This window comes from Mobula hypostoma, chromosome 8, assembly GCF_963921235.1.
Source record: "Mobula hypostoma chromosome 8, sMobHyp1.1, whole genome shotgun sequence".
In the NCBI taxonomy this organism is placed as follows: Eukaryota; Metazoa; Chordata; class Chondrichthyes; order Myliobatiformes; family Myliobatidae; genus Mobula; species Mobula hypostoma.
This window is the reverse complement of record NC_086104.1, coordinates 92,166,470-92,179,135: the sequence shown is the minus strand read 5'-3', so window position 1 is coordinate 92,179,135 and position 12,666 is coordinate 92,166,470. Positions and strand designations below refer to the sequence as shown.

At 45.2% G+C, this 12,666-nt stretch overlaps 1 protein-coding gene across 1 annotated transcript in view; it reads left to right on the top strand.

The window, feature by feature from the left end:
- The first annotated feature begins 1,579 nt into the window (after positions 1-1,579).
- Positions 1,580-12,666, top strand: part of acss1 (acyl-CoA synthetase short chain family member 1) — a 70,851-nt gene continuing 59,764 nt past the window's right edge. Inside the window, exon 1 of the mRNA XM_063056331.1 lies at positions 1,580-2,234. Coding sequence (XP_062912401.1) covers positions 1,856-2,234 — 379 coding nt within the window. The 5' untranslated portion in view covers positions 1,580-1,855. The remainder of the gene's footprint in view (positions 2,235-12,666) is intronic.

The window sequence follows — 12,666 nt, the reverse complement described above, 5'->3', positions numbered from 1 at the left end:
AACTGGGTTGCCAAACCAGCAGAAATGGATCACTCAGTTGGAGTCTGGATTACTAGATCTAAGAAAGTTTTATTAAAGAAACAAGCAACACAGTAATCGAAAGGATAATAAATGCAACAGTTCAGCAGTGATAAACACACATGTGCACAGAATTAAGATAACAGGATCAATCAAGCTCTATCGTTGTCTAGGGGTAAATGACCAATTTCAAAGTGACACAAAGTCCAGTTCGCAGTAATCGTTGCCATGGCGATGGACAATGTGGGGGGAAGGAGAGAGAGAACAAGAACGAATGATCATTCAGAACGGCTTCCACACACAGACCTGCGATATTGCTCACAAGCAGCTTTCGGGCGAGTCCTTTGTGATGTCACCTGAGGTCACCGACTGTGACCCCTCCTCCAGATGCGGTCGATCCTCTGCAGTGAACCTGGCACCCAAGCAAGGGTGGACACACACCGGGTTCCTGCTGATCGTACCTTTCCACCCTGTGCGTCTATGGCTTGGTTCTGCAACCAGCCTTCCAAAACGACTCCCGCCAACTTGCGGAGGGGGGGGCACCGCTTCCAGGGTCTCGTTACCTCGTGATGTCGTGTGTGTTGCCTTAGCGAACCTGTCCCTTTTTATCCCCCTGCTGGGGTATCGCCTGTCCATCACTTCAAACAGTTCAGGGTTCAAAGGGGGAGCCGCTCTAGACAGCTCTCTCTCCCGTCCCTTCATTACACATCTCCAGATGCTGCTCCATTGTCTTTCTTATCTCTCTCTCTCCCAAAGACAGGTGGCAGACCAACTGCTGATCACACAGGACAGATAACATCTATGTGTATTCTTGTCACAATATATATACTAATTTGCTGAACTTCTATATTTTATAGCTGTAGAAGATTATATATCAATAAAAAGATTTTAAAAATGGGAAGTTGATTGGCAAAAGGGATACCAGGCTGGAGAAGGGAGAAGATCATGGGACTGGAAGCCTGGGGAGAAAGAGAAGTGGGGAGGGGAGCCCGGAACGTCGAGAGCAGGCAAGGAGTTATAGTGAGAGAGACAGAGGGAGAAAAAAAGAGAGAGAAAAAAGGGGGAAAATAAAAAATATATATTAAAAATATTAAATAAACAAATAAGGGATGGGGTGTGAAGGGGAGGAGGGGCATTAACGGAATTTAGAGAAGTCAATATTCATGCCATCAGGTTGGAGGCTACCCAGACAGAATATAAGGTGTTGTTCCTCCAGTCTGAGTGTAGCTTCATCTTGACAGTAGAGGAGGCCGTGGATAGACAAATCAGAATGAGAATGGGACGTGGAATTAAAATGTGTGGCCACTGGGAGATCCTGCTTGCAGCATCTTTTTCAGTATGTTTTCCAGCATCTGCAGATTTCCTCGTGTCTGCGTCTTTAAACTTAGATCTTTACCTGAGTATTAAGCTTGTTAAAATCGTTTTCTAGAAAAGGGAGTGCTGGGACAGAAACGGAAGGCTACTATTTATATAGCGCTATATAACATTCTTTCTTGGTGATAAATTTCTTCTACAGTCAGTAACCGCTGTAGTGCGCAGGGCGCTGCCACAGTCAGATTGCGACAGGGGATTGATCTATTTTGGCGATGTTTGTTGAGGATAAATACTAGGTCTGGCAATTTAACAAAATGTTCTGTTGCTTCGGTAAGGCCCCCTTTAGCCCAACCTTCACGCAGCAACAGCTTCCTCTTCTGGGTCGGACACCACTCAGACTCGGCACCTCCTCTTCCACCGAGAGAGACAAGGCGCCCGGGGAACTCTCGTTCGTCGCCGTTTCCCAAGTGAACTCATTCCCGTCCGGGAAACTCCCCCAAACTCTTAAATAGTCTGGGGGAACATGGCAACGATCATTGGGAGCTGCCGCATGTTGCGGAGTCCCTTCAAGCGGCGCCTGTTTCACGGTGGATATGTCGCAGATAGACGGGCGGCCAGAGCGGGAGTTTCTGCCCGCGGTTTGGGATCCGGGCAGGTCCGATCGTTCCACGTCGCACCGTCAACTCTCAGTATCAGCGCCTTCATGCCAGAGTCCAGCTCCTTCCCAGGGGTGAGATCGTACACCGACCTGCTGGACTTCTCCGTCAGGGATCCCGAGACGTTCTGGGGGACCCTGGCCAAGGAGAGACTGACGTGGAACCGGGTCTTTCACACGGTTCGGGACTGTGACTTCAGCGGCGGTCGGATCGCCTGGTTTCTGGGAGGACAACTCAACGTGTCAGGTACCAGATCTTTGTCGCTCACATCGCTACCACACATTTCAAGTGCTGCGCTTTCTGTACTTTTCAGATGGCCGGTAGACACACGCTAATAACAGAGAACAGCGCTTCAGATCAACTGTGCCCGTTCCAGACAACGCTAACCCTGAGGAGAAAAGCTTCCTTTATTTGTTATTATACTTTATTCTCCCTCGGCTAGGGAACAGAATGTTCTCCGGGTGGGGGTGGCATAACGCAGGGTTTCCACCCGAAGCGTCGACAATACCCTTCACATCACAGTTGCTGCTCGACCCACCGAGTTCCTCCAGCAGACAGCAGGTTGGCCTGACAGCAGCGCCAGGGACAGAGTTGGAGGGTACTGAACGGACTCGGGCTGTGGTAGGGAGTGAGTGAAACAGCACAAGGGGTAAAGTCTGCTTTACCTCATCCTGTAAGGTTTTCCTGCTGCGGATGTTTCGGGAATATCCCGAACAATATCCCAGAGTTGGCCGGACTCCTTTGGGCCTGGGCCTGTAGTTCAGAACAATGAAGAAGGATCTCATTGACACCTATCGGATATTGAAAGGCATGGCCCGAGAGGAAATTTCCCGTATTGGGGCAGTCTAGGACCAGAGAGGAGAATAGAGAGCATCAGAATACAAGGACGTCCCTTTAGAACAGACAAGAGGAGGGATTTGTTTAGCCAGAAGGCAGTGAAGTTGTGGAATTCATTGGCACAGACGGCTGTGGAGGCCAAGTCATTGGTTCATTAAAAGAGAAGGTTGATGGGTTTTTGATTAGTAAGGATGTCAAAGATTATGAGAAGGCAGCAGACTGGGGTTAAAAGGGATAATAAAATCAGCTACGGTGGAATGCTGGAGAAGACTCAATGGGCCGAATGGCCTAATTTGCTCCCATGTCTTATGGTCTTACAGTTTCTCAAAAACAAATGTAAATGCTGGAAGTCTTAAATAAAAACAGAAAATGCTGGAAACACTCAGCGGGCCAGTCAGTGTCCGTGGAATGACAACGAGCTGAAGATTCGGCCTCCAGATCCTTTGTCCGATTCCAATTCCAATTTATTGATCAAGGGTCAGAGATCAACTTTATTCACCAGATATATTTACAGTACACATATTAAGAATTTGCTGTGGTGTGTTGGTGCAACATGCAACAAAAACAACATTAAACAATTATAAAGAATAAAGCATCGTATAAAATTTAAAGTTAGAGATTAAAGTATGGAGATGGAATAAAATGTGCATAAATAGAACCATGTATTTACAATGTAAACAGCATTATAAAATGGTTTAAAGTGTTTACAGTGCAGTGACGGAGGTAATAGATAGAGAGAATGGGGTGGGGTGAGTTAGACTGATTGATCAGATTAACTGCCTAATGGAAGAAACTTTTGAGATAAGACCATAAAACCATAAGACATAGGAGCCATTGTGTCTGCTCCACCATTCCGTCATGGCTGATATATTATGCCTCTGGGCCAGCATATCTTTTCTTAGATAAGGGGCCCAAAACTGCTCACAATACTCCAAGTGTGGTCTGATCAATGCCTTATAAAGCCTCAGTGTTACATCATTATTTTTGTATTCTAGTCCTTTGTAAATGAATGCTATCAATGCATTTGCCTTCCTTACCACCAACTCAACCTGCAAGATAACCGTCAGGGAGTCCTGCACAAGCACTCTCAAGTCCCTTGCACCACTGGCTTTTGAATTTTCTCCCCATTTAGAAAATTGTTCATGCCTTTATTTCTTCTGTCAAAGTGGACGACCATGTACTTCCCTGCATTCCCTCCACGGGAATGGTACCGGAGGATTGGAGGGAGGCGAATGCTGTCCCCTTGTACAAAAAAGGTAGTAGGGATAGTCTGGGTAATTATAGACCAGTGAGCCTCACATCTGTGGTGGGAAAGCTGTTGGAAGAGATTCTTAGAGATAGGATCTATAGGCATTTAGAGAATCATGGTCTGATCAGGGACAGTCAGCATGGCTTTGTGAAGGGCAGATCGTGTTTAACAAGCCTGATAGAGTTCTTTGAGGAGGTGACCAGGCATATAGATGAGGGTAGTGCAGTGGATGTGATCTATATGGATTTTAGTAAGGCATTTGACAAGGTTTCACACGGTAGGCTTATTCAGAAAGTCAGAAGGCATGGGATCCAGGGAAGTTTGGCCAGGTGGATTCAGATTTTGCTTGCCTGCAGAAGGCAGAGGGTGGTGGTGGAGGGAGTACATTCAGATTGGAGGATTGTGACTAGTGATGTCCCACAAGGATCTGTTCTGGGACCTCTACTTTTCGTGATTTTTATTAATGACCTGGATGTGGGGGTAGAAGGGTGGGTTGGCAAGTTTGCAGACGACACAAATGTTGGTGATGTTGTAGATAGTGTAGAGGATTGTCAAAGATTGCAGAGAGATTGCAGAGGATGCAGAAGTGGGCTGAGAAGTGGCAGATGGAGTTCAACCCGGAGAAGTGTGAGGTGGTACACTTTGGAAGGACAAACTCCAAGGCAGAGTACAAAGTAAATGGCAGGATACTTGGTAGTGTGGAGGAGCAGAGGGATCTGGGGGTACATGTCCACAGATCCCTGAAAGTTGCCTCACAAGTGGATAGGGTAGTTAAGAAAGCTTATGGGGTGTTAGCTTTCATAAGTCAAGGGATAGGGTTTAAGAGTCGCGATGTAATGATGCAGCTCTATAAAACTCTGGTTAGGCCACACTTGGAGTACTGTGTCTAGTTCTGTTCGCCTCACTATAGGAAGGATGTGGAAGCATTGGAAAGGATACAGAGGAGATTTACCAGGATGCTGCCTGGTTTAGAGAGTATGCATTATGATCAGAGATTAAGGGAGCTAGAGCTTTACTCTTCGGAGAGAAAGAGGATGAGAGGAGACATGATAGAGGTGTACAAGATAATAAGAGGAATAGATAGAGTGGACAGCCAGCGCCTCATCCCAGGGCACCACTGCTCAATACAAGAGGACATGGCTTTAAGGTAAGGGGTGGGAAGTTCAGAGGGCATATTAGAGGAAGGTTTTTTACTCAGAGAGTGGTTGGTGCGTGGAATGGACTGCCTGATGTCAGTGGTGGAGGCAGATACACTAGTGAAGTTTAAGAGACTACTAGACAGGTATATGGAGGAATTTAAGGTGGGGGCTTATATGGGAGGCAGGGTTTGAGGGTCGGCACAACATTGTGGGCTGAAGGGCCTGTACTGTGCTGTACTATTCTATGTTCTATGTTCTATGTTATATTAAATCTGCCACTTCCTTGCCCATTCCCCCAGCCTGTCTTAAGTCCTTCTGCAGATATCTTGCTTCTTCAACACTACCTGCCCCTCCACCTATCTTCGAATCATCCACAAACTTAGCCTCAAAGTCATCAATTCCTTCATCCAAATCATTGACATACAACATGAAAAGAAGTGGTCCCAACACTTATCCCTGTGGCACACCACTAGTCATTGGTAGCCAACCAGAAAAGTCCCCTTTATTCCCACTATTTGCCTCCTGCCAGTCAGTCAATCTTCTATGCACACTAGTACCTTCCCTGTAATATGATAGACTCTTAGTAAGTAACCTCATGTGCGGCACCTTGTCAAAGGCCTTCTGAAAATCCAAATAAACAACTTCCACTGACTCTTCTTTGTCTATCCTGTCTGTTATTTCCTAAAAGAATTCCAATAGATTTGTCATTCAAGATTTCCTCTTCAGAAAACCATGCTGACTTTGGCCTATTTTACCATGTGCCTCCAAGTACCCCGAAACCTCATCCTTAATAATAGACTCCAACATCTTCCCAATCACTGATGTCAAACTAACTGGGCTATAGTTTCCTGTTTTTTTCACTCTGGTTCCCATCCCCCTGTCAAATTAGTTAAACCCTCCCCTACAGTTCTAGCAAATCTGTCCCACAAGGATATTAACCCCCCTCAGGTTCATGTGTAGCCTGTCCTTTTTGTACAGGTCATACCTTCCCCAGAAGAGATCCCAGTGACCCACAGATCTGAAACCCTGCCCCCTGCACCAGTTCCTCAGCCATGCATTTATCTGCCAAATCGTCCTATTCTTAATCTCACTGGCACGTGACACAGGTAGAAATCCAGAGATGACCACCTTGGAGGCCCTGCTTTTCACTGTATTCTCTCATCAGGGCCCCCTTCCTTTTCCTACCTATGTCATTGGTTCCAATATGTACCACGACTTCCAGCTGTTCACCCTCCCCCTTTAGAATGCTATGGACTCAATCCAAGGCATCCCTCACCCTGGCACCTGGGAGACAACATACCATCCGGGTATCTCTATCGCACCCTCAGAATCTGCTTTCTGCTCCTCTAATTTTGGAATCCCCTATCACTACTGCACTTCTCTTCTCCCCCTTCCCTTCTGAGCCACAGAGCCAGACTCAGTGCCAGAGAATTGGTTGCTGCATTTCCTCCAGTAGGCACCCCTCCCCCAACAGTATCCAAAGCAGTATACTTATTATTGAGGGGAATGGCCACAGTGGTACTCTTCACTGGCTGCCTGTTCCATTTCCCTCTCTTGACGGTAACCCAGGGACCTGCCTCCTGCATCTTAGGGGTGACCACTGTCCTGTAGCTCCTGTCTATCACCTGTTCATTCTCCTGTATGAGCTGAAGATCATCGAGCTGCAGCTCCAGTTCCTTAACACAGTCTCTAAGGAACTGCAGACCGATACACTTTGTGCAGATGTAGTTATCAGGGAGATTGGGGGTCTCCCAGCTTTTTCACATCTCTCACAAGGAACGTGTCACAACCTCCACAACCATTCACAGCACACTAGTCATGTACTAATAGAAAAAAACAACTTACTAGAAACTTTCTTGTTTACTAAGAAGCCTGTGCTTGCCCAAGCCTGTTCTCGCCTAAGCCAGTTGAGCCAAAGCTGTACCACTTTTAACACTGGCCCTTTCCAACAAAGGCCGTTCCACTTACACCTCCTTCCTTTTTATTTTTCCCACATTGATTTCAACCAACCAAAAGAAAGGTGAAAGCTCCCAAGCTCCATTTAAACTTGGTGCTGCGTCAACAACAAACAACCACTCATGCTGATTTCAGCCTGCAGAAAGATAGCATGAAGTTTTTGTTTTGACAGCCCTATATCGCTTTCCAGAAGGGAGCTTTTGGGCAAGACAGTTTGCAGGGTGGGTAGTGTCTGCAATAATTTTTTTCCAGCCCTGTTCTTTGTCCTGGACACATACGAGTGATGCTAGTATTACAACAGTGGTGTGCAGAAGAGCATCTCTGAATGCACAACATGCCGAATCTTGAAGTGGAACAGAAGGCCACAAATATACACTCTGCCACTGTATTAGGTACAGGAGGTACCGAATAAAGGGGCCTCTGAGTGTAAGAGAATCAGTGGAAGATTTTTGTTATGATGGCTATCTGAGGAAGGGAAGATGGATTATGCACTCAGCATTTCTGGCTGGATACGTCAGTCTAGTATTCGGCCCTCAAATACCATCATTTGTGATAGGGGATTGTCATAACCAACAAGGTAGTAGAGAGATGGGTTCAACAGCTTAGAAAAGTGAAGATAATGTAGAAGGAGGGAGAGTACAGGAGAGATTAATAAAGTCTCTTGAATAAAAGAAAAGACAAAAAATTTTAAAGAGATCAGAGTTTAACTTCAGGCAACATGGAGACAAAATTGAGAAGTGTGATAAATACGGGCTGAAGCTGTTATATCTGAATGCGCACAGTATAGATAATAAGGGAGATGATCTTGTAGTGCAGTTGGTAATCAGCAGGTATGATGTTGTGTACTGAGTCGTGGATGAAAGGAGATCATAGTTGGGAGCTTAACATCCAAGGATACACATTGTTTGGAAAGAACAGGATGAAGGATAGAGTTATTGGGGTGGTTTTAGAACAAAGAGCACAGAACATAGAAATTTACAGAAAATTACAGGCCCTTTGGCCCACAATCTTGTGCCGACCAAGTAACCTTCTCTAGAAGCTGCCTAGAATTCCCCTAGTGCATAGCCCTCTATTTTTCTAAGCTCCATGTACCTGTCTAATAGACTCTTAAAAGACCCTATTGTATCCGCCTCCACCACTACCGCCAGCAGTGCATTCCACGCACCTACCACTCTCTGTGTGAAAATCTTACCCCTGACATCCCCTCAGTACCTGTTTCGGCACCTTAAAACTATGCCTCCTCATTAGCCATTTCAGCCCTGGGAAAAAGCCTCTGGTTATCCACATGATCAATGCCCCTCATCATCTTATACACCTCTATCAGGTCTCCTCTCATCCTCTGTCGCTCCAAGGAGAAAAGGCCAAGTACACTCAACCTATTCTCATAAGATATACCCTTCAATCCTGGCAACATCCTTGTAAATTTCCTCTGCACTCTCTCTATAGTATCCACATTATCCACATTCTTCCTGTAGTGAGGTGACCAGAACTGAACACAGCACTCCAAGTGGTTCTGACTAAGGTCCTATATAGCTCTAACATTACCTCACGGCTCTTGAACTCAATCCCAAGGTTGATGAAAGCCAACACACCATACGCCTTCTTAACCACACTGTCAACCTGCGCAGCAGCTTTGAGTGTCCAATCAACACGGACCCTAAGATCTCTCAGATTCTCCACACTGCCAAGAATCTTACCATTTATACTATATTCTGCCTTCAAATTGGACCTACCAAAATGAACCGCTCCACACTTATCTGGGTGAAGTCCATCTGCCACTTTTCAGCCCAGTTCTGCATCCTATCGATGTCCCGCTATAACCTCTGACAACCCTACAGACTATCCACAACACCCCCAACATTTGTGTCATCAGCAAGCTTACTAATCCACCCTTCTACTTCTTCATCCAGGTCATTTATAAAAATCACAAAGATTATGAGTCCCAGAACAGATCCCTGTGGAACACCGCTGGTCACTGACCTCCATGCAGAATACGAACCAGCTACAACCATCTTCTGTGGGCAAGCCAATTCTGGATCCACAAAACAAGGTCTCCTTGGATCCCATGCCTTCTTACTTTCTGAAGGAACCTTGCATGAGGAACTTCATCAAATGCCTTACTGAAATCCATATACACTACATCCACTACTCTGCCTTCACCAATGTGTTTTGTTACATCCTCAAAGAATTCAGTTAGGCTCATAAGGCATGACCTGCCCTTGACAAAACCATGCTGACTATCACTAATCAGGTATGTCTCTTCAAATGCTCATAAATCCTGCCTCTCAGGAGCTTTTCCAACAACTTGCCCACCACTGAAGTCAGACTCACTGGTCTATAATCTCCTGGGTTATCTCTACTCCCTTTCTTGAACAACGGAACAACATATGCAAACCTCCAATCCTCTGGTACTTCCCCTGTCCATACTGATGATGCAAGGATCATCGCCAGAGACTCAGCAATCTCCTCCCTCGCTTCCCACAGTAGCCTGGGGTATATCTTATCCGGTTCCAGTGATTTATCTAACTTAATGCTTTCCAAAAGCTCCAGCACATCCTCTTTCTTAATGTCTATACACTCAAGTGTTTCAGTCCACTGTAAGTCATCCCCACAATTGCTAAGGTCTTTTTCCCTGGTGAATACTGAAATAAAGTATTCATTAAGCACCTCTGCTATCTCCTCCGACTCCATGCACACATTTCCACTATCACACCTGATTGGTCCTATTCTCACAAGGCTCATCCTCTTGCTCTTCACATACTTGTAGAATGCCTTGGGGCTTTCCTTATCCTGCTGACCAAGGCCTTCTTATGGCCCCTTCTGGCTCTCCTAATTCCATTCTTAAGCTCCTTCCTAGCAACCTTGTAATTTTGTAGTGTCCTAACAGTACCTAGTTTCTTGTACTTTTTGTAAGTTTTTCTTTTCTTCTTAACTGTATTTTCTAGATACTTTGTACTCCATGGTTCTTTAACTCTTTCATCCTTTCCCTGCCTCAATGGAACATACCTATGCAGAACTCCATGCAAATGTTCCCTGAACACTTGCCACATTTCTGCCATGCTTTTCCCTGAGAACATCTGCTCCCAATTTATGCTCCCAAATTCCTGCCTAGTAGCATCGTATTACCCCCTACTCCAATTAAATGTTTTCCCAATTGTTTTGTTGGTAAATAATGAAATAAAACCCTTAGAAAGAAGTGACATAGGATCAGAAGATGTAGAATTCTTGTGGGTAGAGTTGAGAAACTGCAAAAGTAAAAAGACCATGATATCGCCAGTTAGTTTGCTTTCTGTGCTTAGTAAGATGTTTCTGTGCTTAGTGAGTCCATTATTAAGGATGAGATTTCACGGTATGTGGGAGCACAGGATACTTACCGCTGTACCATTGAGAGCATACTCACCAACTGCATCTCAGTGCGGTATGGCAATTGTCCCGTATTGGACCGCAAAGCACTCCAGCGTGTGGTGAAAACTGCCCAGCGAATTATCGGCACCCAATTGCCCACCATTGAGAACATCTACCATAAATGCTGCCTGGGCAGGGCGAAAAGCATTATCAAGGATGCATCTCACCCTAACCATGGACTTTTTACTCTCCTCCCATCCGGTAGGCGCTATAGGAGCCTCCGCTCCTGCACCAGCAGGCTCAGGAAGAGCTTCTTCCCTGAGGCTGTGACCCTGCTGAACCTCACATCACAGCGCCAAGCAGTATTGCACCCATATTGGACTGTCTCAGTAATTTTATATTTGTGTGCTGTAGCACTTTTTATTCACAGTTATTTTGTAAATAACACTATTCTTTGCATTTCTGGTCAGATGCTAACTGCATTTCATTGGGTTTGTATCTGTACTCGGCACAATGACAATAAAGTTGAATCTAATCTAATAGGTTGAAGTCAGTTTGGTTTTCTTAAGGGGAAATCTTGCTTGACAAATCCGTTAGAAATCTCTGAGGAATTAACAAACAGGATAGACAAAAGAGAGTTGGTGGATGTTGTTTACTCGGACGTTCAGCAGGCATTTGACAAGATGCCGCCCATGAGGCTGCGAAACAAGATAAGAGCCCATGGTATTGCAGGAAAGATGCTAGCATGGACAGAAGATTGGCTGACTGGCAGAAAGCAAAGGGCGGGAATAAAGTTGGCCTTTTCTGGTTGGCTGCCTTTGACTAGTGGTGTTCCGCAGGGGTCAGTGTTGGGTCAGCTAATTTTCATGTTATATTTTAATGATCTGGATGATATATTTTAATAATCTGGATGATGGGATTGATGACTTTGTGGCTAAGTTTGAAGATGATCCAAAGGCAGGTAATGGGGCAGGTAGTGCTAAGGGAGCAGGGAGTCTGCACAAGGACTTAGACATATCTGGAGAGTGGGCAAGGAAGTGGCAGATGGGAAGACAGTGTAGAGAAGTGATTGGCCATGAGCTTTTGCAGAAGGAATTAAGGTGTAGGCTGTTTTCTTAACAGAGCAAATCCATAAATCAGAGGTGAAAAGTGACTTTGGAGTCCTAGTGCAGAATTCTGTAAAGGTTATCTTGCAAGTTGAGTTGGTAGAAAGAGAGGCAAATGCAATGGTAGTGTTTATTTTGAGAGGACTAGAATATAAAAGCAAGAGTGTAACACTGAGGCTTTATAAGGGATTAGTCAGACTACATTTGGAGTATTGTGAACAGTTTTGGACCCCATATCTCAGAAAGGATGTGTTGACATTGGAGTGGGTTCAGAGGAGGTTCACTGGAATGATCCTGGGAAGGAAAAGGTTAATGTATGAGGAGCATTTGATGGTTTTGGGCTTTCTCTCATTAGTGTTGAGATGAATGGATGGAATTTTATTGGAACCTAAAATTGAAAGATCTTGATAGAGTGGACACGGAGAGGATGTTTCTAATAGTGGGTAAGTATAACACCAGAGGGCACAGCCTCAGAATAGAAAGATATCTCGTTAGACAGAGATAAGGAAGAATTTCTTTAGCCAGAGAGTGGAGAATTTGTGGAATTTATTGCTACAGACAGCTGTGGAGGCTGTCTTTGGGTATATTTAAAGAGGAGGTTGATATATTCTTGATTAGTAAGGGCGCCACAGGTTTTGCGAAGAAGGCAGGAGAATGGAGTTGATTAAATTGTCGGTAGAACTAGAGATGGTAGGCTGAGGGTTTATAAGGCATTGGTCAGATTGCACCTGGAGTATTGTGAGCAGTTTGGGCCCCTATCTGAAAAAGGATGTACTGGCGTTGGTGAGGGTCCAGAGGATGTTCACGAGGATGATCCCAGGAATGAAAGGGTTAACATATGAGGAGCATTTGATGACTCTGGGCCTGTACTTGCTGGAGTTTAGAAGAATGAGGGGGGATCCCATTGAAACCTATTGAATATTGAAAGGCTTAGATGGAGTGGGGACATGGAGAGTCTAGGAACAGAGGGCATAGCCTCGGAATATAGGAACATCTCTTTAGAGAAGAGATGAGAAGGTATTTCTTTAGCCACAGTGTGGTGAATC